Source organism: Danaus plexippus, chromosome 26, assembly GCF_018135715.1.
Source record: "Danaus plexippus chromosome 26, MEX_DaPlex, whole genome shotgun sequence".
In the NCBI taxonomy this organism is placed as follows: domain Eukaryota; kingdom Metazoa; phylum Arthropoda; class Insecta; order Lepidoptera; family Nymphalidae; genus Danaus; species Danaus plexippus.
Window position 1 is genome coordinate 3,389,232 of NC_083554.1, and position 22,944 is coordinate 3,412,175.

The window sequence follows — 22,944 nt, forward strand, 5'->3', positions numbered from 1 at the left end:
CTATTCTGATAAATCCGTAATAGTCATAAGATTATTTAATTACTGAATACGGAATCTACGTTTAGAATATTACAATAAAAGTATCATACTTTTTATTCATAATGATCTCAGGTGAAAGTGATTTTGATACTGTTTTAATATTTTAATTTCTCTAACATTAGATTAATATTGAAATTTTAACCGAACATGCTTGGCATTGTTGGACTTATAAGGGTCATAATGGCATATCCGGTGTGATAAAAGGACATTGACTCGCTGCGTATCGCGAAATAATACACCTCGGGCTCGGAACAACTTTACGTTTTAATTAAACACGATTCAACAAAAGCTACACAAACTTCATATTAGAATACCCTCCACTTCAAAATCAGGTAAGTGGGATATAGCTCGTCTAAAATCTGGTATAGAACAGCAGAAAGTGTAACCTTCGTTCGGATTGTTCGGATGCCAAGTCAACCATCTAAATTCTGGTTTTTCTTTACAAACGTCGTCGCAGAAAATCAATTCTTTTACCTTTTCGGCTGTATAGTGTGGATTGTTGATACCGACGAATGCAATGCCGTTTTTACTACTCGGCTCGTAGACGACTTTATAAAAATATTGAGGTATTGGTATAACAGGATTATTGTTCTCGTCTGTGTACAGGTGCAAGTCTGTCCAGTAACCGACTTGATTCAAGAGTTGAGTTACTCCATAGGTTCCGGTGTATATTATTGTACTGTATCCAGCTGCGTGTATGTGATTCCTCAGATCAACTTCTAGAGTATTCCAGTTTCCACCATTGAAATTTTTCCATTGCGGAGCGCAATTCACATAGTGGAAGGTAGCACGTTCTCCGAAAGCGAAGACGAAGTCTGTTTTAGCAGCTAAATGTCCTCTAGATAACTCTTGAGATGGCGTCATGTAATCCTTTAGCTTTGTTCCAACTAGTTGTGCAACAGCGAACTGCTGGCCTCTTGGTGAGAAATACGAATCAACTGGGAAACCGTAGTTGCCATCGTCTATAAAAAACGGTCGCTCGACCCTGGTTTGATAGTAAGCATTGTAAGGCTTTTGAGTGTATTGAGAATATATTGGATTACGTGTGTCATAATTGAAGCAAGTTTCGTAGGTAGGATAAAATTGATTCTGGACTTTGTAACCAACTTGGACGATTACGTTCCCATCGAAGCATGTTTGATTTGTCCGATTGCTGATATAATTTGGCGGGTATTGACATTTAAATAGTGTAAATCTTGCAGGAGATAGAAGCCAATCGTGATTCTTAAAATTATCACCACCTTCACAAAATATGTTAGAGGTTGTAAGAGATTGTGTGGCGCTGCTGTGTTCAATAGTTCCGGAACCTTCACAGCTCAAAGTAAGCTCGTCTCCAACATTTAGGTCAATATTACCATCGTCATCGCTAGGCTCCAGCAATCGCCCGTTTCTTATAATAATAGGAAGAGGTTCCCCAAAATGGGTTCGAGTGTTTAAACGACAATTCTGTTGTGTGTGAATACTGAAAGCTGCAATAATAGCTAGGTAGATCTGATTGAACATGATAACATTATTAACTTCAGATTTATCAATTATGTGTATATTTTATAAACTTAAAATTTTTATAAAGTTAAAATATCTTGTCATTTTGACACTTTTTTTTTTTAAATAATAATGCAAGCAAAGGTTTAAAATTATTTGATTTTAATAATAAGATCGTCTTATACTAAATTTATTAAAAGAAATGTAATTTTGAATAGAAGTTTATTGTTTCGACATGAATATTTTTAATTTATTCATTCCACAAGTCATAATTGGGTTTCTAATTTTTGTATGAAAATCTTGATTTTATTTAGTAATAATTCTATAGTTTCAATTTCTACAAAGAGATTGCTCATTTCTACTTTCATAGAATAAACTGCCAGATTTTACGTCAGGTAAATATAATTACCTTTTTCGTCCGAAAAAGGGCATAGATTCCATTATTACAATATCACCAAAATCCAAGCAAATTCACACAAAAAAGAACAAAGGATCTAATCTCCGACGGTTTTTCTACAAATCTTTTTTTTTTTCATACAATTCTCTGCATAAACGGTTGCAAGAAGGTCGGTTAAATTTTTTTTTTAATCATATGAATAGTAAAAGATGTACCAACATTTATTACTCTATGTTGGAATTATTTAACACATTTTAATTTATTTACATTTATACGTACAATACAAAGCATTAATGCAAATCACATTTTATTGAATTTTCTTATCAATGAATGTATGTAGTTTAAAATAACCAGTTTAATAGTAAAACGATCTCAAATAAACATCCTAAATTCTATACAACGGACTTTTTATTTTAAAACCTCAGTAATGTGTCACTTTGAAGTCATCTGTCGAGATGAAGAGACGTAAATTATGACAATAGAGTGTGTGTTATTATTGAATGTAAATAAAAACAGTGCGTTTGTAAATACAATGCAACGAACGGTGAGCCATTCATTTTTTTATTATAATTTTAATTACAGTTTTTCTATAAAAGAAATATTAGCAGTCTCGTATGTTTAATTTGGAATAAATGCTTAAATTTATAATTCTCTTTTGTGACATAGCATATAACGAAAATATGTAATTATGTTATAAAAAAATCATTATTAACATTGATATTTCACGAAATTAAAATATAGACAGGAACTACAAAACGCTTAGTCATTTCTTTTTATACAATTAAGAAGTTAATTCAATGTCCCACTTGCGTTCTAAATAAAGAATTTGTCACAGTTCTTCGTTTTTATGAATTCTGTTAATAATTTTGTTACATTCCCCCAGGAAATACATTCGTTAATGCTTTTTCGCAGTGTCCCAAAATAAAAACAGTTAAGTTTTGATTTAATGTATCTTTTACAATATTATACATACATTTAATATAAAGAAAGGGTAATAAACTAAAACTAATCTATAAAAACTAATTTAATACGTTATAATTATTACGTGAATTAATATTATTGTAATGTTGATGTGCCATACGGAAGTATGTTCACAAGTATAGGTCACATAATGATAATATTATTTGAGAATAATCACGTTTTATATTTATATTTCCAGATAATAATACTCATTTGCTTGCTGTTAGCCAACATCAGCATGGCGTACGTGTTACCAACATCATTCAACGCGGTGGACAAGCATACCAACATAACAAAGTATTCTGAGGACTATAAAAAATATAACTTCTTGATCACAACTTACTTATAGCAGATAGCTAATGAAAGCGTCGTGAATATAAATGACAATAAAAATGATTATAGATAATAAAAAAATATAAATAACTAACTAGATCTGTGATGTTTAAAATATCATTTAGAAGATAATAAAATATTTTTTATTCATTGATTTATTTATTTTTTATTTCTTGAACTCCGTAGCATACACGGATAGAAAAACATTTAAATAGTATTTTTCTTATCATGTTTAGTGATATGGTACGAATACCATTTATATATATAATATCAAATATTAATTATTAGTAAAATGATCTATTTTCGTCAACGTACAAAGTTATGCATATATTTTATTATAGATAGTAATTGTAGATGTAGGGTTTAATAGTTTATACAACTTTGCGCTGTAGCGTAATTAGGGTCCCTGGCCTGACCAAAACAGTTTAAATCATTTAAAGCTATGTTTTTCGGATAGCACTTGCTTTTTATTATTTTATATCTACGTGATCCCGACGTTTCGGTTCCTTTACAGCAACCGTGATCACGGTGAGATGAGATGAAATCAATTTGTAGTAGGTAAGCATCCAAAAAAAATTGTTTAGTTTAAATGTATACAAACGAAAATATTATACATCATTATGTGAGCCCAAAGCAGTTCTTTTTTTTTATTCTTAGACCCATGACATTAATATGGACAGGCTTGACAAACTATTGTAAGTAACAATTGAACAGAAATCAAAGCAAGGAAATAGCCATACGTATCTTCGCTATGCTACACTGAAAATAGTAAATATCGGTGCATTCAACAAACAAGGCAATTCAACAAACAGCTAGGGTCGCAAATTTTCTTTTGTACAATGAAATATTTGATTTTTGTCGCCAAACCGAATGATTCACTCATACAACACCAACAAACCTGATCTGGTAATTACGGTCGTGACCTAATTAATTGTTAAAATTATTTAATGATAATTAAATAGCTTATATAAATGAGGTCTATCTTTAAAAATTTTAAAAGTATGAAGAAATTTTTGTGTTCCACAATACCGTCATGTTTTCACATCACGTAAGTACTTATTGATTTAGTACTTGCTGCTTATATTTACTAGTAACTTTTCCCAACTTTATGTATATACGTACTTGGACGTTAGCTTCGTCTAAACACATAGTTTGTAATTTTTTTGTCTGTAAGTCCATTCTCCAATTTATAAAAATAAGCTTGCTAAAGAAAATTTAACTTATTACTCAATATTAAATATTAGGAAATATTGGTTCTGAATTGTGAATCGAGATTGCTTAAATTAATATAGAAAAAAATTACTTCTAGATAAGGCTTTTACTATTATGCCTCACTACAGCATTGGCAGTCACAGGTACGAAGAAAGACATTCAGCTTTCAAGAATAAGTAACAGCACTCCTGTTAGGAAAGCATATTTGCTCAACAACATCTCCGATACCAATTTTTACTCAACAAAAGCCAAAAACAACGCTATGCCAACAGAAAATGAAGCTATAATACAACAGGAGCATAATTTGCTTGGGCTTATGATGTTGATTGTTACAAAACTGAATGACTTGAGATCACTGAAGCTATCAGACTTTAGCTATGAAGTATTGACGAGAGTTTTTGCCACATTCATGTCACTAATATTTGGACAGAATGTTAATATACTATGGCCACAATTCATAAACATTGCTACGCCATTTTTAAAGTAAGTTGCTATAATAGATTGGTATATATTACTCTTTTTATATAATTATTGTGTAATCACAGTATGAGAATATATTTAGTAACTATTAAATTTATTACAGGTTGTTAACAACGTGATGCGATGACAAGCGATGCAAGTGACAAACCTATTTATTGTCAATAAAAATGAAACAAAGATTATCTTCCCTTATTTTATTGAAATGTAGACATAAGCCGGCACTAAACCAAAAAGTTTCAAATCAAAATATATTCAAACACAATTATCGTCAGCCCGTCTGCGAGTTGATGGCATAGGTTCTTTAAACCTTTGCATTGATCTCCAACACGCTTTGGCAGAGGCGCTGTATGTATCCATATATTCTGTTCTACCGGGGAATTCCGTGAACCAGGTCTGTAATGACTTAGGAACTACTCCGGTATGAACAACCCCTGGTGGATTGATCGTGGGACGTACTGTGGGTGGCTTATCAGTGAAATGTGTAGGATCTTTATAGCATCTCAACATCCCTAATTTGTGACTCTCCATTGGAACAGGAGCACTAGATTGCGCCGCTGCCATTATTGTTCGGTAATCTGACACTGGAAACGCTGTTAGAGATGACATATGTATTATTGTTTGAAACCTTAGTATATAAATAGATTATTTACTTTCCAATAACTCACATCTCTTTTTATAAGTAGCTTGATACATAGTTATCATTTTGGTGTCTAAATCATCGCATGGATGATCCAAAATGTCATTTGTTACATCCACCATCTGATAACGTCGAATATATTGTAATTAAATATACATGGCAAAGGATTATTTCATTCATCCAATATCAAACCTGCTTTCTCAACAATTCGTAATCATGGCATAGCTTGTCTTCCTTCTCCAATAACTGCTTGTATTGTTCTACACGGGGGGAGTATGAATGAGCGTCGCAGTGACAGTACGGCGCTACGGGAGCTGGACGTATGGTTGGAGCCGCGTCCGGAGTTGGGGGCTCGCATGGTCTGATGATGAGTTAGCTTAGTTTTATAGTATTATTGGCAGAATTTTTATATTCTAAGAATGAAAGTGTCCTGAAAATTAATTAAGCCCTACTCGGAATGGCATTACTATTCAAATATCTCATCTGTCGACTGCAATACGCTCAGCTCAAAGGTGGTAGCTCTAAATGTCCTGGGAGACTACACACGGATGAGAATATTATCGTTCAGACATCAACTGAGATAACTTACTCCCCCTCCCCCTCCCATAGTAACTGGGGGGTCAGTCTTAAAAGAACCCATTTTATTAACAAAAAATACTACTTGAGCCGACTAACTCCATGATTATCGGAAGTTATTCCTTCTAACAGAAAATTTTACAATAAAAATTGCAACAATAGAAAAATGATACAACCATAAAAATTTATATTATTGTGAAATCGCCATATCTACGTTTTTTTTTTAATTTGACAGATATATTGAATCCCAAAAGTAAGTTTAAGTTCTGATTGAGAACCCAATATGTAAACTAAGCCATAACGTAGTCCTTGGAATATAAATCGTGAAGACAAAATAAGTCTATTATTCAACAATTTATTTACTTAATTTTTCAAAGTTACGCATATGTAATATTTAAAAACTTACTTTCCTATTATTGGTTTCGGAAAAGGCCATTGATAATCACTGTGCACCGTAGTGTCGAAAGCCATTTTGTCTCAAGCTTCTTTTGCCTAAAATTTTATGACTTTATTTACATTGTTCTATAAGCACACAATACTAAATGCAATGAAACATATTTTTATTCAACGTAAATTCATTAGCTTACCTTAATTAATTACGTTAATATTTTTTAAATTTACAATTACTACTCTTGCTAATTGACACCCTACATAATTTAATATAGCTTTTGAAGCCAAAAATTTGATTTGTAACAAAATTTCATCAATGAGGGAAGATAAAAACATTTTGTCTTTATTTATTTTTATTTTTTTTAATTAATGGCAGCATAACTGCTAGTTATATTCGGAAAATCAATTGTCTAATGTTAAATGACAATGACAGTTATTATTTTAACTGTGTAACATCTATCAAGTATATAAAACATTTTAGATGGCAACATTAATGTTTTTCTGTCATCAGTCATCAAATCAGCTGTGTATCACTCACTGGGAACATGTAACATAACAAATGTGCGTATTTAAATTTTCGGTGTGAAAATGTCCACTGAGACAATTGATAGAAGAACTGCTCAATGTTTATGATAAATTTGTGGTGGAAGCAACATGGCGCGCCGGAGGAGCAGCGGTATAACAAGTCTGGGGTTTAACCAGGACCAAGGTATGTTACTTCCTAGTTCGTCAACCCAAGTTCTTTGTTCTCACGATATGAATGATATACGCATGTTCAAAGCGTGTATAGAAATGATGAGGTCCGTGTACAAAGTTGATACGATATTTTCTACATTACTATATTGCCATTGTTGCCACGCTTCTGCAAAGCCCCACGTGTTGTTTATATTTTTAGTGACGCCCACGTAATTCAAACTTCACACATATAAGCTCGGTTCGTAATTAACTTGCCATTGTTTTTGTCTGAAACTATATACAGCTATAGTTGATAAGAAATTACAAATATTTGTTTTCTAAAGTAACATATGCATACCAATGACTCATCAGTCAAGTTAAACTTATATGTTATGAACTTTTGGGGCAAGGTAATAAAAATTCTATCAACCGTTAAACAGTTTTACATAAAGACAATAGAATTAAATATTATTGTCATTTATTGAATGATTATTTTGTTATTCAACTTATGTCTAAAATTTACTTAATTTGTTTTCAACTATATAAAAAAATTGAATATAAAGATTTGTTTTTAAAGACTTAAAAAAATTCTTTGAATTAAATTGTTTGTATGACCTTTCATCTAAAAGTAACAACTGTATTATCTTCTGTTATTCTCTAGTTATAAAGGGTAAAGAAAATTTTGTGTCTAAAACTATTCTTATGTCATCACAAAAATAAATAAACTTGATTACAAATCATCTCATCTTTTCAAATAGGCTTCCGTGTATACATACAAGTTTTGAATACTACAATTAATACAATCTAAATATTTTTTATATGATCATGTAAATTAAATTCTCAATATGTAAAATAACTTCTGTTCAATATGCTATAAGAGTTATTATTGTCCGTAGGCTGCTTCACATGCTGCCTAATATCGGGCCTGCGCGTTTACAATGTTGACCCTCTGGTTGAGAAAGCACATTACAGTAAGTTTATATATAGATATCATTGTATATACTTGTGTTATTATGTACTATATATTCATCTATTGTATAGAAATACTATAATAATCTTTGGAAAGCCTTTTTTCCTCAAAAATATTGTTTGTAAGACAACATTTTCCTATTATGTTCTTCATTGAGGCATTCTATGGTTATCCTTAAATGAAACCAATATTAGTCGCAAATCTCTAAGAATTTATGTATTCAGTACCAATTAGCTTTTAAATAATATAAAAAAATTGTGTATGTTTATTAAAGGACACTATCATTCAAACTTTTTCATTTTATTTTGCATAGGTGTCCAAATAAAGCATGAAAAATTTTCGAATGCCATTATTGTGATTAAAAAAGTGTAAAAAAAGTTTTTTCTTTAAAACTCTTAATATTGAAAGACAATTTTATGTGTAGTCCATACTTTATTTTATCTAAGATATTTTTAATGTCATTTGGTATCTTTACTAAAATAATATTTCTTTGGTGTAGCGAAATCACAGAATTTGAACTATTTGAAACATAATAAGAAATTTATAGTCCATTAATTAATGTAAACAGCATATAAATGTATATGTGGATACACACAGACTATATAATCTTGATGCGTTTGTAAGACCTATATATTACAATAATGGGCACATTTTATTCAAATCCAACAGGTAAGGAGGAACTCGGTGAAGTATCTCTCTGTGAGATGGTATTTCGCACTAACTGGTTACTAGTAGTTCGTGCAAGAAGACCATGCAGCCTTATGCTACTTGACGACCAGCAGAGAGCTTTTAGAGCCGAGGTCCTGTTCAAATCACCAATACGAGCCTTGAAAGCTAGGAAGGATAAGTAAGTGTGATACATTAACTGCTTATAACAGTTTGATAATGATTATACAAGTATATGCTTTAGTTGCAACCATCCAACAATCCTTACACAACTCTAAATGCTTCCTTGCTCAAAGATCCAGTATGCATAGGAATATATGTCGTGAAGATAAGTTTTTAAACCTCGACGACAAAATAACAACTGAAAGTACGACATCTTCTCTTACGAAGATGTGATCACTGCTCCTGTAAGTCGTCTTAGAATTTGGCCACCAGAGAACGGTCGATCGTGACTCCCTTTTTCCAACAAAATATTAATAATTAATTTTTGTGTCCTAACGGAACCGTAAAGACACACTCCGTACCTTCAGACCCTAATTCTATAAGTAGCTCACTTAACGGACTACCCACCCTCGTTGGTGACGCTGACAGAGAACAGCTACCTTCTAAACACATACCGATTTTTTTTTGTCTGCAACAAACATCTAGTCATTCTTCATATAATTTCCTATATATTCTATTAGATACTTGATTTTTCGCTGCTGGTTATATTTATTATAATTTTAAAGTTATTAATCTATTCATCTACTAAGCAAAAGATAAAGTTCTTTATCTTTTGCTTGAAACAATTTAAAAATTTAACAGTTCCGTATATTATATACAATATATAATTAATAATTAAAGAAGTCAAAAATGACAGTTCTTTGTGATATATGACGTCATTGGATAGACATCCTTTTTTCTTTTTTGAAACTATGGAGATCTGCTTTACTTACTTAGTCGTTTGTTAAATAAAAATTGAAAAGGATAGGTTGAAGTTATTTGTAACTAAATTGTAGGACAAATATTAGTCACGTTCATAAGGAAAGTCAAAGAAACGTGTAAAATGTCAATCTTCGTTACAAATTTGACAGTTGTCACAAAGTTCAAACGATCGTTTTTTTTTTAACACACAAAGGTTTATAATTTTAGCGACTTGGATTAAGTATTCCATAATTATAAGTCAGTGACGCATTGTGTAAGGTCAAACGCGACTAAAACAATGAACACGGTTAAATACAATGATATTTGGTAGATAAACAAAATATTTCTAAGGAAAACATTTGCTTGAGAATTCAAATAGAATTGAAATCTAGAGATATTGTTGGCTATAAAGTTAAGTTAAGAATATCTCTATATTTAAACCAGACATCGATAAAGCTATTGTTATAATGATTTTTTTATCTGTGACGTCACCTTTCGCCTAAGATGGCTTAAACAACAGACATTTTGGACTATTGATAAAATATTCCATTTAAAAGCCATTGTGTTTTTTACTATAATATTAAAAGTCTGTAATAAAGTAAATAAAAATCTTAACAATTAGTAGGAAGTTGTTATAGTTGTAAATTATTTATTAGATACGTATTTAAATTTGAACGAATCGATAAGACAACCTTAACCGACTAACCTAGTGTTTTATAATTCAAACCATCAATGAAATAAAGGAAAATTGACTCTATTTCAATCATCTAAAGTCGTTATTAGATATTATTACAATATTAGCAATATAAAAATGATAAATGTATAACAGTCCTTATCAATATTGATGATAAAAAATTATTAATATCAACTGTCATTTTTATAGTGTGACGTAGATTATTGCCGCACCATAAAATTCTTATCGCTCAAATATATCCGAGAATATACAAAGTAAGGTATTGTAGAAACTCAGTTACGTTTAATATTCAATATAAAGTGTGTACAGTCTAAAATTCCTGTATAACATATATTTGCTGTATATATGCGAAAGGAAACTTATTACAAAGAACATTTAGCACCGACTTCAAGATGAGAATATTTTTCTTGTCCATTACCCATTAAAATATAATATATTGAATACTTATATGTCTGTTTAAGAAAATCACAGTCGTTTATATATAAAGTTACAAAAAATATACATACGTTAAGATTTATTAACATGGAACCTCACCTTTTTAAAATCGGTTACTAAGTTTTTTGAGCTCGGCTTAAATATGTTACGGATTTCATTTATTTAGTTCATATAATAATAAGTTTTAATTAGTATACTAGAAAGTATAATTTCAATCAGCATTAAGGAAAGTATAGTTAAATTAATTCCTTATAAAAACATCGCGTGATTAAAAAAAAAGTGTATGCAATTTTATGTAATTAAAAACAGTTTAAAAAGTTTTTTTTTTTAACTCCTACAAAAGTTTAAGGCCGCATAAATTTCATATACACGTCGTTTATAATGTAAATGGTCATTAAAATGTAACATTGCTATTGATAAACAAAATTATAATTAGATTCTCGTATTTTAATCCTACATATGTGTGTATCACCTACACTCAAGTTGTTAAGTCATATGTATTATATTGGTAATATTATTTTTATTAAGGACAAATTAAAACTTTAACCACTATTTAATTACTTTTCTGATATTACACGTGTAATTATAATGAATGAAAAACTACCAATGAGTAACTTTCTTTTATCGTATACAACAGCAATATTCTGTAATATTGACCCTACAACCTGTCAAAAGTCGTTTTTTTTTAAATTTTCGAATTCTATTCAGTCAACGTTCATTCATTATTTTACGATAAATGATGTTTATAAAAGCTAAACTATATTAACTAACGATTTAAAATTTTCATCAGATTAACAAATAGGAGTATTATTATATTATAAAAGTAATTATGAAAAAACCATTTCAATTAAAGGACACAGTAAAAGAATTTTTTTTTCTTCCTCTACTTTTTCTTACGAATAAATAAATCCTGGTATGATTATTATAATAAATTTCAGAGTAGCCGTAGTGTTGTCATCAACAGTACAAATCCTCTCTCTGCCGTCGTTGACTCGGGTTGCCTTACTGCGTACCCCGAGTGCTGGCCGTCCTCTCTGTGCGATAGCCACAGACCCCGGGGCAGCGCAATTAGTGGCTGCGCCCGCGCACAGGAAGGGGTCCCTTCAGATTTTGGTTGGTTTTTACTGAATATTGATAATTTCCATTACATCACTATTATGAAAAAAATATATGTATATTAATTTGTCAAATCAAATATTAAAGTTGTATACATTTAGAAGCTCTTCAGCGCCCAATAAAACATTAATCTACTCAATTATATATTAATATTGGATTATTAGTACAAAAAACACACTTAAAATAGTCCCTTCAATATTCTACCCAGCATTATTCCGCTACATTTTTTAAACCATTAAACACTCATTAGTGACGATTTCGCGAAAGTCACCTTACATGGAACTGGCATTTAATATTCAAGGACTTCTAAGTGTATCATATATATAATAAAATTCCAAATAATCTGACTATTAAGAAAAATCAAAACCAGACAACTCCATACCAAAAAAAAATACAGACGAATTGAGAGCCCCCTCCTTTTGTGAAGCCGTCTGAAGAAGACAAGATTAGATTTAAAGACTGGAGATTGTAATATCGTCTTACACCTTAAAGGACGTGTCCCGAGCTATAAAGAACGCGGCGTCAAGTTCACCGGCGGTGGTAAGTTGTCATCAGACAGATCTGGTCTGCATCAGTCTGTCTCCCAATGGAGCGAAGCTAGCCACCGCCAGCGAACGTGGAACCATCATAAGGCTGTGGGATACCAACACTAAACACATGCTGCACGAGCTACGACGAGGATCTGATTACGCTGATGTTTATTGGTGAGTGTACTTCTAATGTGATGGACCAAGTATATTTTTTATTAATATTACCAAAGACTTCGACTGCTAGGAATATTTTTTTTTTATTATAATAGTAATAAAATTTATAATACAAAAGTAGGTTAATTAGTTGTAAATCAGATGTCTGCCGTTGAATCTCCTCAAAATCGGTCCAGCCGTTTCATAGATTGACCGAAACAGACGGACAGACAATTGTAACTAATGTTATTTTGGTTTATGTACCGTGTAATGTCCAAATACATGTAGTACTAACGATTATTTAGACATTAAAACATCTGAGATTCTCATTTTATTTGTTTCTATACATTATTTTACTTCATCGTCTTTAATTTGTAATAACTTGAATAACAATCTATCCGCGAAAACTTTCATAACGTCGTAAACTTAAATCTTCTAGAAACTACTGTAAAATGAACCAAACTTGTAATATACCAACATCTAAACCAGTATCAACTTCAACTGGTCGGGTACATTGGTGTGCTGTGTTTCGGACAAGGGCACCCTACACGTGTGGCTCGCGCGAGGTAACTACACGCACGTGTGTGCGGCGCCTGCTACCTCTCAGAGAGCTCTGTGTGCCTTCAGTGACGACAGTAGCGCCATAGGTCAGTGTGTAGGGGTCTTAACACATGTTTCTGATTAAAATTATCAAATATCGTTTAAAAAAAACTTAATTAGTGGAAATACATTTCATAAAAATCTTGTATCGTATTAACTGACTAATATTCCGACATTGATTTTTATTTTTGTCTTGTTTATTTATATTCAGTAGTAAATAAAAACATTGTAAAGACAACTTCTACTAGCTCTTAATTGTTCTATGATCTAAATTTTAATGTACTTTGTATTAAAGTGAACATTTTCAGCTATTTAATATATGCAATCTATTTATCAGTCATCTGCGAGGACGGAACGTTTCACAAATTCACATTCTCTACTGAAGGCAGTTACCATCGTAACGACTTTGAATATTTTTTACAGGTCAGTACTATGCAGGATTATATAATATAAGAAAGAATATATAAGGAAAAGAAATGAAAAAAATATTTAGTTGAATTAGATATACCTACTTAATACTACTAAATAGCTATCTGATAAAAAACAGTAACTCGAAAAAATAAAATTGATTTTAAGAAAATGAAAAAGTTGAGAATAATTTACTTATGAATTTTCCCAGTAAAAAAAATTTAATACGTGATGGAATAACTAAGTTATTTTTATACTTTCAGACAGGTTCTGTTTGACTTAAGAACTTTGTTTTATGACAGATGTCATTTGATATGGTAGTTAATATTAAGTTTTGAATTGTTTAATTAATAGTTCCATTCTACACGACACTGGTAGAATATACTGTGCACGTCTCTGCACGGATGAAGGCTATATTTAAAACAACCTAAGCTAACCTTAATTAAAAGTTTTATTTTCCAACTAAAGTATAGTATATCAGTTGCATTTTTATTAAATAATACTTATGTGTTACGTGTACTAGTTGTAGGAAGACAAAACAATAATTATTTTCCGTTGCTTTTCAGGTCGGCGATGACGACGAGTTCTTGCATTGATAAAAAATATCGTAATAACTATACAAAGGACGGAATATATAAAAAAAAATTAAGTGTGGAGGAAAAAAGTGATTTAGATATTTTAAGAACCAAAATTTACATAAATATTGTGTATTTTTGCTACAGCATTGGTTTTTTAAGGCTAATGTAAGTACAGCGTATATGTGATAATTGTTTTTGTTCAAAAAATTGACAATAGAATTCTAATATCGTCAAAGACTGCGCTTCGATTTCATTAATACAAAATCTATCCTATACATACTTATAATTAGCCTTAAAACTGTTCTTTTCGATGTAATTGGCGTTTTGTTTAAATTAATTGTAGTTTTAAAACTACTCCAAAAATAATATAATGGATATTAAAATATAATCAAATGATTATATTGTTTTTATTTTAGAATTGTGTGCAACGAAAATTTCGCATTACCAATACTGTAGACAGTTGTATGTTAGATTAAAATAAATACTAGGTACACTATTAATACTTTCTGATAAATTAATACAAAAATACATGAAAGGCACTAAAATTACCTTTTTTTCTGACTCAATAAAAGGATTTTTTCTATTTAAAGTCTTTTAAAATATATAAATACAATTTGAATTTTAGATTACATTACAATTATTTGATTATATAGCTAAAACAATGTTGTTATTTGTGATCCTTCATGGTCTAAATCCTTAATTCATATATCTCGCTATCGCTATTAATATCTTTATGATATCATTATAAATATATGTGAATTCATAATGTGGTGCAAAATATGCTCTAGATACTCGCTCAATGTAATCGTACCTTTGCATTTTGCTCATATAAATGTCATAAAAAAATTATAGTGCCTGTAATTTTTTTTTTTTTTTTTTATAATTATTTAATCAGCACTGAATCCAAATCTATTAGGGTTAATTGTAAACCCAATTATGTGTACAATTGTAAATATTTAGTCCCATTTAGATTTTTTACAATGATGCTAAGTTAGATTTATAATATTGTTTGCTTTTGTAATAATTTTAAAGATATTAAACACATATTTTATAATGTGTTTCTCTGTCAATAGATATAAGTTTTAGGAATATTTGGATATAATAAGCACATGTTGTAAATAAGAAAATTCAAGTTTATTTTTTGAAATGGAAAAAAATTGTGACAATGACTGTTACTCCACTGTATAGATTAGGTTGTGGTTAACATAGGATTTGCAATTTTCACAATAAAATATTTTTATTCACTTATCGTGTTATTCATTAAACAAACAATAATTACACCTAATTATTGCAAATTCACTAATATCTAATTTTATTTAATTTCAAACTGCAACTTGTAACTTTTTTTTTATTAATAAAAAATTTAAGCTCTGTCTAGTGTTCAGTTTCTTAGGCATATATAAATATTGGACACCATTAAATAATGAATCTTTTTAAATGGTTCTAAATGTTAATGAACTTCAAGCTACATGGAGTGTCCATATATATGGCTTTTTCTAAGAACTTTTTTTCAAAATTCCTTGGGTATTGAGTTTGGACGGTGTATGGGAACATTTGCGCGCATTAGATAGGGACCTTAAACCTACACCTGGGTCGCAACACCCAGGCACTCTTAAGGCTCTTTTCCCTGCAACGCGATGGCCCCGGCACCAGCATGGTGAATCCATAGAATACTGAGAAGTCTCATCTCATTTACCGGATTGCTAGCCACATGTTCCTTTGTTATCATAATTTTTTGCTCTTAAGTTAGAATTAGTTTCAATAAAACAAGTATAACTTAAAAGGATGCTAACACATTGTGTGATTTCTGCCATTACTAAATATCATAAGAATAAATCAAAAATGGTTTAAAATTAATATAAATTACTAATGTCTGTGTATAAGAATCCTGAAAGCAAAGGTTTTCCTTGTCTTTTATTTTCCTTCACCTGATCATGCTTATACAATGTGTTTTATTTTTTAGAGGTTGTAGACTAGACTAGACTGTAGACTTACATCTTTATATTAATATCATAAATCCTCATATTATTTTCTATACCTAAAAAACTATTTATTTCAATATATTTCAATATGTTTTATTAAATATAGGAAAATAATTTTTTTTAGGGGAAAAGTAACATCAATATATCACAACTTTATTTATTTACACAATCTACAATTACTTATAATTACATTTAATAGAACTGTACATTTGACAATTTAGTCTATGTCGGCTTTCTTCCGTCCAAATGGATCTGACCAGACTTTCATATCTGAAACCATATAACATCCTAATTTAACTGTACTATACTTATATATACATACTTTAATAATAATGTAAAAAACAATATTAATGTTAAATAGAAGTAATGACATTGAAAAAAAAAAAACCATTTTTAGAAATATGGGTAACAAATGAGGGCATACAGAAAATATGCATATTTTAAATAGTGTTTTAAAAATTTTAGCATCTTTTTCAATTGATGTGTCATATTATTTATATAAATTAGTAATACAATCTTTAAATCAAATAAACATACTTCCAGGCTGAATTTCTTCTTGGTTTATATTCTTTCTCGTCACTTTCTGTATTTCTTCTGTAAAAATTATCAATTATATTTATTTGATCACATTTGTTTGTTATTCAAATTATTATTGTCAGAAGTAAGGTATCCCCTTGCATATCAGAGGTATTTTACCCAAAAACTATATTACATATAAAGAACATTTTCCAAATCAAAAATCATTCAAAATAATCTTACTATATTCTGAAACATCTATCATTGGGCTTATGACAATGGGGTATAATGTAAGACCGATTAAACCAACTAATCCTCCGATCATAATCATAGCGCGCTTTCCTCTAGCCATCTTATATAGCTTAAACTTTGAAAGAAAGCATTAAAATATATAACACATACTCTTTTCTTTTCTAAAAAAAATTCCTGCGAGTGACACTTCATAGACAAATGTCAGTTGTCATTGTCAATTGTGAACATAATAGTCCGAAGTTAACATATTATTTTATGTTAATCTGTTAATCTCGGTTCGGACATTGGCAGAATGAACTGTGCAAGTGGTCGCAGGGATAAATAGTTCAATTTTAAGATATTTTTTTTTTGTTAATAGATGTTGTTGAAAGACTTTGATTAAATTTAGAGAGATACATGTTTCCGTGTGTTTTTACTGCAATGAAGCAAGTTTTAAAAATGTGAAGAAGAATATGTTTTCGAAATTGTTATTATAATATAACACTACTTAGCATTCAATACCTAATTTATAATTAAAATAAAACTGTTACTTTAGTTTATAGGTCAGCATGAATTAAATAAATTTTCTCTTTTAAACGCTATAATACTGTTTTATTAAAAACTGCTACACATATTTTAATTTATATTATATAATAGGCTTAAATAAATATACCGTATATGTATAGGTTATGTATGTACATACCTTTATAATATAAAGTGAAAAAATTGGGCACAATATTTATTTTTCCTAAATTAAAAAATTGTGGTTCAAACCTTCTACCGGGTCAAAATACGTTTCCAATAAAAAGATTTTGTGAGAACCTTTTAAACAATAATTAAAATTATGTAAGCGGTCATTTACAATATTTAACTATACAATAATAAAGGTTTATGACCTTTATTTTAAATAAATAATGACCTATAAGATAATGCAAAGAATTTTAATAGCCTTTGATATCATCGTAAATTTTTAATATTCTAATCAATTCTTAAAAATGGTGTTAAAAGCAACATAATGGTTCTGTCTTTTGGGCTTAGGAATAATCAAATGTCTAGTCTTCTGCCGTGCATATCTCTAAGTCTATTAAACTTAAAAAATCAAATAAAATTAATATTAAAATTAAAAACCCTATATTTTAAATTGTTTTCTAAATTAATTTTTAAAATTTCTTATTGTAAGAACCCTAACATTATCAATGTTTATTATATATTTTTTCTGGTTCTTATTATATATTTTTTTCTATATTATATATTTTTAGAATGGATGTACAATGTCATTTTGAACGGTATAAAAAATATGAATTTAAAATAATTGCGTTCAGAGCTTTTTATTTATTTTCAAATGTTTAATAAACTCAATGACACGTAAATACTATGATGGTCTAATAAAATAATTATTGTTTTAAACATGGAAAATCATTTATTAATTAATTAAATATCGTAAAGATATTAAAACTAATAGTTATTTTAACACCTTTCAGTATTATTGTAAAAAGAAGTTGTGACAAATTATAATCCTTAAACTATTCATTTACTGGTGCTATACAAATATTCCTTTATGAGAATGTAACTTGATAAAAATTAAAATATTTAAAAATGCTATATGACTTACAGAATTTGAAAACATTAAATGTGAGGAAAGAACGAAACTAATACAACCAAGATGGAAACAGGGATGACGTAGGTGACAAGTTAATCAAAAACGAAAAATAAAAGTCGGTTAAAAATATAATTATATGACATCATATTGAATTGTGTTATTAAAATATTATCTTAAATTTATATTTTAATGATGACTTATCATATATTTCCATTGATAATGCGATGTTACATTTTGTTATGATTTTAATAGATTATGAAGTTCAACGGTCACATGATTCATAAAACTAACAACAAATGTGCGAGTTGTTGTTATGACTCATTGTTTACAGTCGCGGAATGGTAATTGTTGTATTGTATGTTGTGAATGCTAATGTTTAGGGTTCTCTAACTAGGAAACGGAAATCTTTGTGAACTACATAAAATTATTCTATGAATAGACGATTATCCATATCAAAAAAAGAGGTTTTTATGTTTATTTACATAAAATGTTATAGTTTTTAACGTACCAAAATTTTCATTCGTTTTTTGCATTCGTTTCTTGTCTTTATATTAATACAAACATCGATAAACAAAACGCTGTACATACATTCAACTTTTCAAAATAATTATCAATTTTCCCACTTGATAACTATATTTTTTTGTGATAAGATATTATAGTCCAGTCAATATAGACATTTAAAATAACCGTTGCAAATAATATTGCAAAAAAGCAAAAGTAAAATAAATTAATTATTAAGAAAAACTCATAAGGACCATTTTCATAGTAGTTTTAAGATCCACAACTTTTGTTTGTATTTATGTCTAAATTGACCGGTCTATTACCTGTACAACAATATTTTAAAATCTTTTTAGAAAAAAAAAAAACACTTCAGAAATTTTTACTTATCTATGAGTTATGTGAAATCACTATCCTTGTTCAAATTAGCATCGGTACCGGGACATACAAGATTAGATTTGTTTTTTTTTTCTTGTATGTTGCTGTTAGCCACATGGGTTTAAAACGGCGTCACGGGTCAATATTTCTGTGTATTAAATACGCCATAAGGAATTACTATTTAGTAGTTCCTTTAACAATTTACTATATAGTAATTAAGATGTTTGTATTGTTATTTATGTTTCTTGTCGTTCTAAGCGCTGGTAAAAATAAACCTGCCTTCTTAAAATAATAATAAACAAACGCCTTTATTACATTATTAAAAGTCCTTCGCGTTTTCTCCACAGTTCCCGAGATTGTAATTCGTCGAAAAAAAAAAAACGTTGACATTGGTGAATTGTTTATTAATTGTTACAAACAATTCTTACGTTCAACATAATAATATTTAAATAGATAAATGCTCTTATATTAAATCATAAAAGAAAAAAATGTCCTAATTTGACATATTAATTAATTTTTTATGTTTAACCTCTACGCGCTCGGAGCGGAGTTAGAAATTAAAAGATCCTTAATTTCTTTGCACTTAAGAGTTAAAGACATCCGTGGCTATGCAAACTGTGGCATTTTACTATAGTTACGCAGTTAGGATCTATAGTATAAGGAAAGAGGATAAAATTGAGGAGTACCTACTATATACGTATATTTGTTTGTGACCCTGAACTCTTGATAAAATTATAATTAGTCGTATGTAGTGTTTTTGTATACTTGTAGATAGTAATGACGGAATAACAGTTATTGTGGATATCGTATAAGTTATTTAATTTAAATAAAATTACTTTATCATATTCTATCTTTTATAATTAAAAAAATATTTTAAGATAACCCATGTTTCTACACACTATTTAATAAAGTAAACTTATAATGCATGACGGGAATTTAAATGAAGTTAGTACTTAATAGAAATATCACATACATATTTTTACTTATATTGTTTATATTAAAAGACTTGGTCTATTTTAATATTATATATTATTAATAGAAAAGTCCGACTCAAAATGCGTTCTACTAACACCCTCCTCTAACATTTGTAAGAGTTTGTCGAAGACCAATTTCTTCGCGTCTTTAGCCCACAAGAAGTCGATGTGGTTGAATGTTTTTAACGGCACAATGTAATGATCTATTGGATTGGCCAGCTGAACATATAAATTCGTTACGTCCACATCGCTCGCCAGCCAATCATTTTCGGATCCGAATAGAGCAATAGGTAGGGTTATTTTATGCAGAGGATATTGTGGAGGATCGAAGCTTCCATACTCTTTCAAATTCCCCTCGGGACCGTAATCGAATTGTTGAAATCTCCCCGCGTTTCTTATCTCTTGGGCATAATGAACTAAGGTCTTAGTTGAAGCCCCGGCCGGCACATGGCCCAATATTATTGGTAATAGACTTCGATTGAACTGCTGTTCGTCGTGACCACACAAAATGAATAGGGAATTCTCACAAATCGCTTCCTCGTAATGATTTATTTCACACGCGTGTTTCGATAACCATCGTAATACAGAATTTTGTGGTAAAAATTCATTAGTACCGAGAAGTTTTAATAAATATTCTAGATTATCACTGTATTTTGCAAGGAGACGAATAGGGCTCCTAATATCGGTCATAAAAGCGACAGGAGCTAACGCGAAACCTGCTCTCAGAACTTTGTTGTAATGAGTCTTTGTTGATAACAAAGCGAACAGAATAGTCGTTCCCATGGAGTGACCGATATAATTTATCTTGACGTCCCATCCTTTAACTTCCATTATATAATCTATGACAGCCGGCAAATCGTGTTGACTAACTTCGTGAAACGTGAAATTCCAAAATTCAAAGGAATCGGGTTTCAATGTGATGTGGGCTCTTGAATATGTATTTCCTCTAACATTAGCAAGCCATACATCATATCCTGCGTCTGATAGTATATAACCGAGCCCCTTTTCCGGTCCCGCCATGATCCAATCAGCCGAACTGCCGAGCAAACCATGATGCAGCAACACTGTCTTACGGGGGACCTCCCTGTTGGAAACATTTCTTGAATATGGTATCCTATGAACTGTGAGAATGTATCCATCTTCTGTGACAATTGTGTGGGATTCTGAGACGTATCCGTGAGACGCTATCAGCTGCGGCGTTGCCATGTGGATGCTCGGATCGTCATTATTGCACATATATTCAATTTTCTCTGGAGCTATCGCATCAAAAACCTTCTGATTCTTCACCTGCGCTTCGCCGACATAATCTCCAAATCCTTTTTTAATTCTCGTAGGACCGCCGCCGCCGTCAGGTGAACTGCTGTTATAACCGAAGTACGATGTTATTTTATTTCTTACATTTTGTACATAAAATTGTTTCAGACTCCGTCCTTTCGTGCGCACGTAGTTGCTTATTTGTGCTGTCTTGTTCGTGAACGTTTCGACAAGATTTTGCGGGAACCATCCGAAGTGTCGGCTTTCTGTGTATTGAATGAGAACAATTAACATAAACAAGGCTATTATTAGCTTCATACTGAGCACTCCGTACGACGGCCAATGGCAGACTGACTAGAAATATAAAATATTATTGGAGCACAAGTAATTTATCCCATTACGGCAGTTCAAGGGGAGTGACTAATATATATCATACATACGCGATAGCTAATACAGCATTAATTCATAATATTTACTCACAAATACTTATTGATGATACTTCAAAATTTATTTGGTACCTTAATACTTAGCAGGTACAAAAAAATAAGTAGACTTTCTTATTTAGTAGTTGCTTTAAATATCAATAGTATCTGGAATTTTTAAAATTTCGATTTGGTAAATTTATGATTAAAATGTTTATGTGTGTGTAACATTCTATATTATCAAAATTACGTTAGTCAATAATATTCGGCTACTTCGCCAAAGAATCCACGTTCATGCATTTAAATGAGAGTTTTAAATTTAAAGATAACAAAATATTTATAAAAAACATTTGCAAGAGGGAGTACTAATATTCAGAAATAATAATAGTATTCTTTGTCGTAACTATAACTTAAAAATAAAAAAACAACTTCGACTCAACTTTTATATAAAAGTGGTGTTATCACTAAAAACTTATGCATGCCAAAAACAAAAAAATAACAAATACTTAGTAGGTTATAAATAAATCATGATTCAAGAAGATATGTAAAAAAAACGACTATCAAGTTGAACCGGTTGGAGAGGAATATCAGGAGATTGTATAAATGATGGTTTTATCATACAAAGGACTCTTTAGGTTTACTACAATCGTGTATAAAAAAGAACTGTATACCTTGACATCTTTAGGCAACTTCACCGAAACAATACGCAAAGAATTCCTACGAATTGTAAATATATTATATCAAATAGTTTAGAATAAATAGTAACACTCCTGACATTGCGTTTGATATACGTATGTTTTGAAACAAATACCTGTATTAAAATATAAGTTAACATTTATTTAAATATAATACATT

General features: G+C 30.1%; 4 protein-coding genes and 2 long non-coding RNA genes across 6 annotated transcripts; 2 read left to right on the top strand and 4 right to left on the bottom strand.

Moving 5' to 3' along the window:
* Positions 1 to 285: 285 nt before the first annotated feature.
* Positions 286 to 1,631, bottom strand: LOC116774385 (uncharacterized). Its single transcript, XM_032667105.2, has one exon. The coding sequence runs from the start codon at positions 1,540 to 1,542 to the stop codon at positions 340 to 342; it is 1,203 nt and encodes a 400-aa protein (XP_032522996.2). The 5' UTR covers positions 1,543 to 1,631; the 3' UTR covers positions 286 to 339.
* Positions 1,632 to 2,265: 634 nt separating this feature from the next.
* Positions 2,266 to 3,365, top strand: LOC133319671 (uncharacterized). The gene is made up of 2 exons (XR_009753218.1): positions 2,266 to 2,462; positions 3,078 to 3,365. It is a non-coding gene; the product is annotated as an uncharacterized LOC133319671 (long non-coding RNA).
* A 1,717-nt stretch (positions 3,366 to 5,082) lies between these two features.
* On the bottom strand, positions 5,083 to 6,900 carry LOC116774416 (uncharacterized). The gene is made up of 5 exons (XM_032667145.2): positions 6,704 to 6,900; positions 6,523 to 6,608; positions 5,733 to 5,901; positions 5,569 to 5,662; positions 5,083 to 5,493 (listed from the first exon to the last, which is right to left on the bottom strand). Exons 2-5 carry the CDS (start codon positions 6,585 to 6,587, stop codon positions 5,156 to 5,158), a joined length of 666 nt encoding a protein of 221 aa, XP_032523036.2. The 5' UTR covers positions 6,588 to 6,608; positions 6,704 to 6,900; the 3' UTR covers positions 5,083 to 5,155.
* A 97-nt stretch (positions 6,901 to 6,997) lies between these two features.
* On the top strand, positions 6,998 to 15,478 carry LOC116774415 (WD repeat domain phosphoinositide-interacting protein 4-like). Its single transcript, XM_032667143.2, has 8 exons — positions 6,998 to 7,215; positions 8,078 to 8,152; positions 8,821 to 8,998; positions 11,788 to 11,962; positions 12,458 to 12,669; positions 13,138 to 13,295; positions 13,586 to 13,671; positions 14,223 to 15,478. The coding sequence occupies exons 1-8, from the start codon at positions 7,161 to 7,163 to the stop codon at positions 14,250 to 14,252; spliced, it is 969 nt and encodes a 322-aa protein (XP_032523034.1). The 5' UTR covers positions 6,998 to 7,160; the 3' UTR covers positions 14,253 to 15,478.
* An 881-nt stretch (positions 15,479 to 16,359) lies between these two features.
* Positions 16,360 to 17,247, bottom strand: LOC133319666 (uncharacterized). Its single transcript, XR_009753210.1, has 3 exons — positions 17,135 to 17,247; positions 16,754 to 16,810; positions 16,360 to 16,486 (listed from the first exon to the last, which is right to left on the bottom strand). It is a non-coding gene; the product is annotated as an uncharacterized LOC133319666 (long non-coding RNA).
* Positions 17,248 to 19,822: 2,575 nt separating this feature from the next.
* LOC116774414 (lipase 3-like) lies at positions 19,823 to 22,029 on the bottom strand. The gene has a single exon (XM_032667142.2). It carries the CDS (start codon positions 21,983 to 21,985, stop codon positions 20,462 to 20,464), a length of 1,524 nt encoding a protein of 507 aa, XP_032523033.2. The 5' UTR covers positions 21,986 to 22,029; the 3' UTR covers positions 19,823 to 20,461.
* Between the last annotated feature and the right edge of the window lie 915 nt (positions 22,030 to 22,944).

Excerpts from the sequence above, each read along its gene's own strand:
- LOC116774385 (XM_032667105.2), bottom strand. The coding sequence starts at position 1,542 with ATGTTCAATCAGATCTACCTAGCTATTATTGCAGCTTTCAGTATTCAC.
- LOC116774416 (XM_032667145.2), bottom strand. The coding sequence starts at position 6,587 with ATGGCTTTCGACACTACGGTGCACAGTGATTATCAATGGCCTTTTCCG. Across the intron at positions 5,902-6,522 it reads CCGAAACCAATAATAGGAAA|ACCATGCGAGCCCCCAACTC; the intron begins GTAAGTTTTTAA and ends ACTCATCATCAG. Across the intron at positions 5,663-5,732 it reads ACGAATTGTTGAGAAAGCAG|ATGGTGGATGTAACAAATGA; the intron begins GTTTGATATTGG and ends CGACGTTATCAG.
- LOC116774415 (XM_032667143.2), top strand. The coding sequence starts at position 7,161 with ATGGCGCGCCGGAGGAGCAGCGGTATAACAAGTCTGGGGTTTAACCAG. Across the intron at positions 7,216-8,077 it reads GGGGTTTAACCAGGACCAAG|GCTGCTTCACATGCTGCCTA; the intron begins GTATGTTACTTC and ends TATTGTCCGTAG. Across the intron at positions 13,672-14,222 it reads ACTTTGAATATTTTTTACAG|GTCGGCGATGACGACGAGTT; the intron begins GTCAGTACTATG and ends GTTGCTTTTCAG.
- LOC116774414 (XM_032667142.2), bottom strand. The coding sequence starts at position 21,985 with ATGAAGCTAATAATAGCCTTGTTTATGTTAATTGTTCTCATTCAATAC.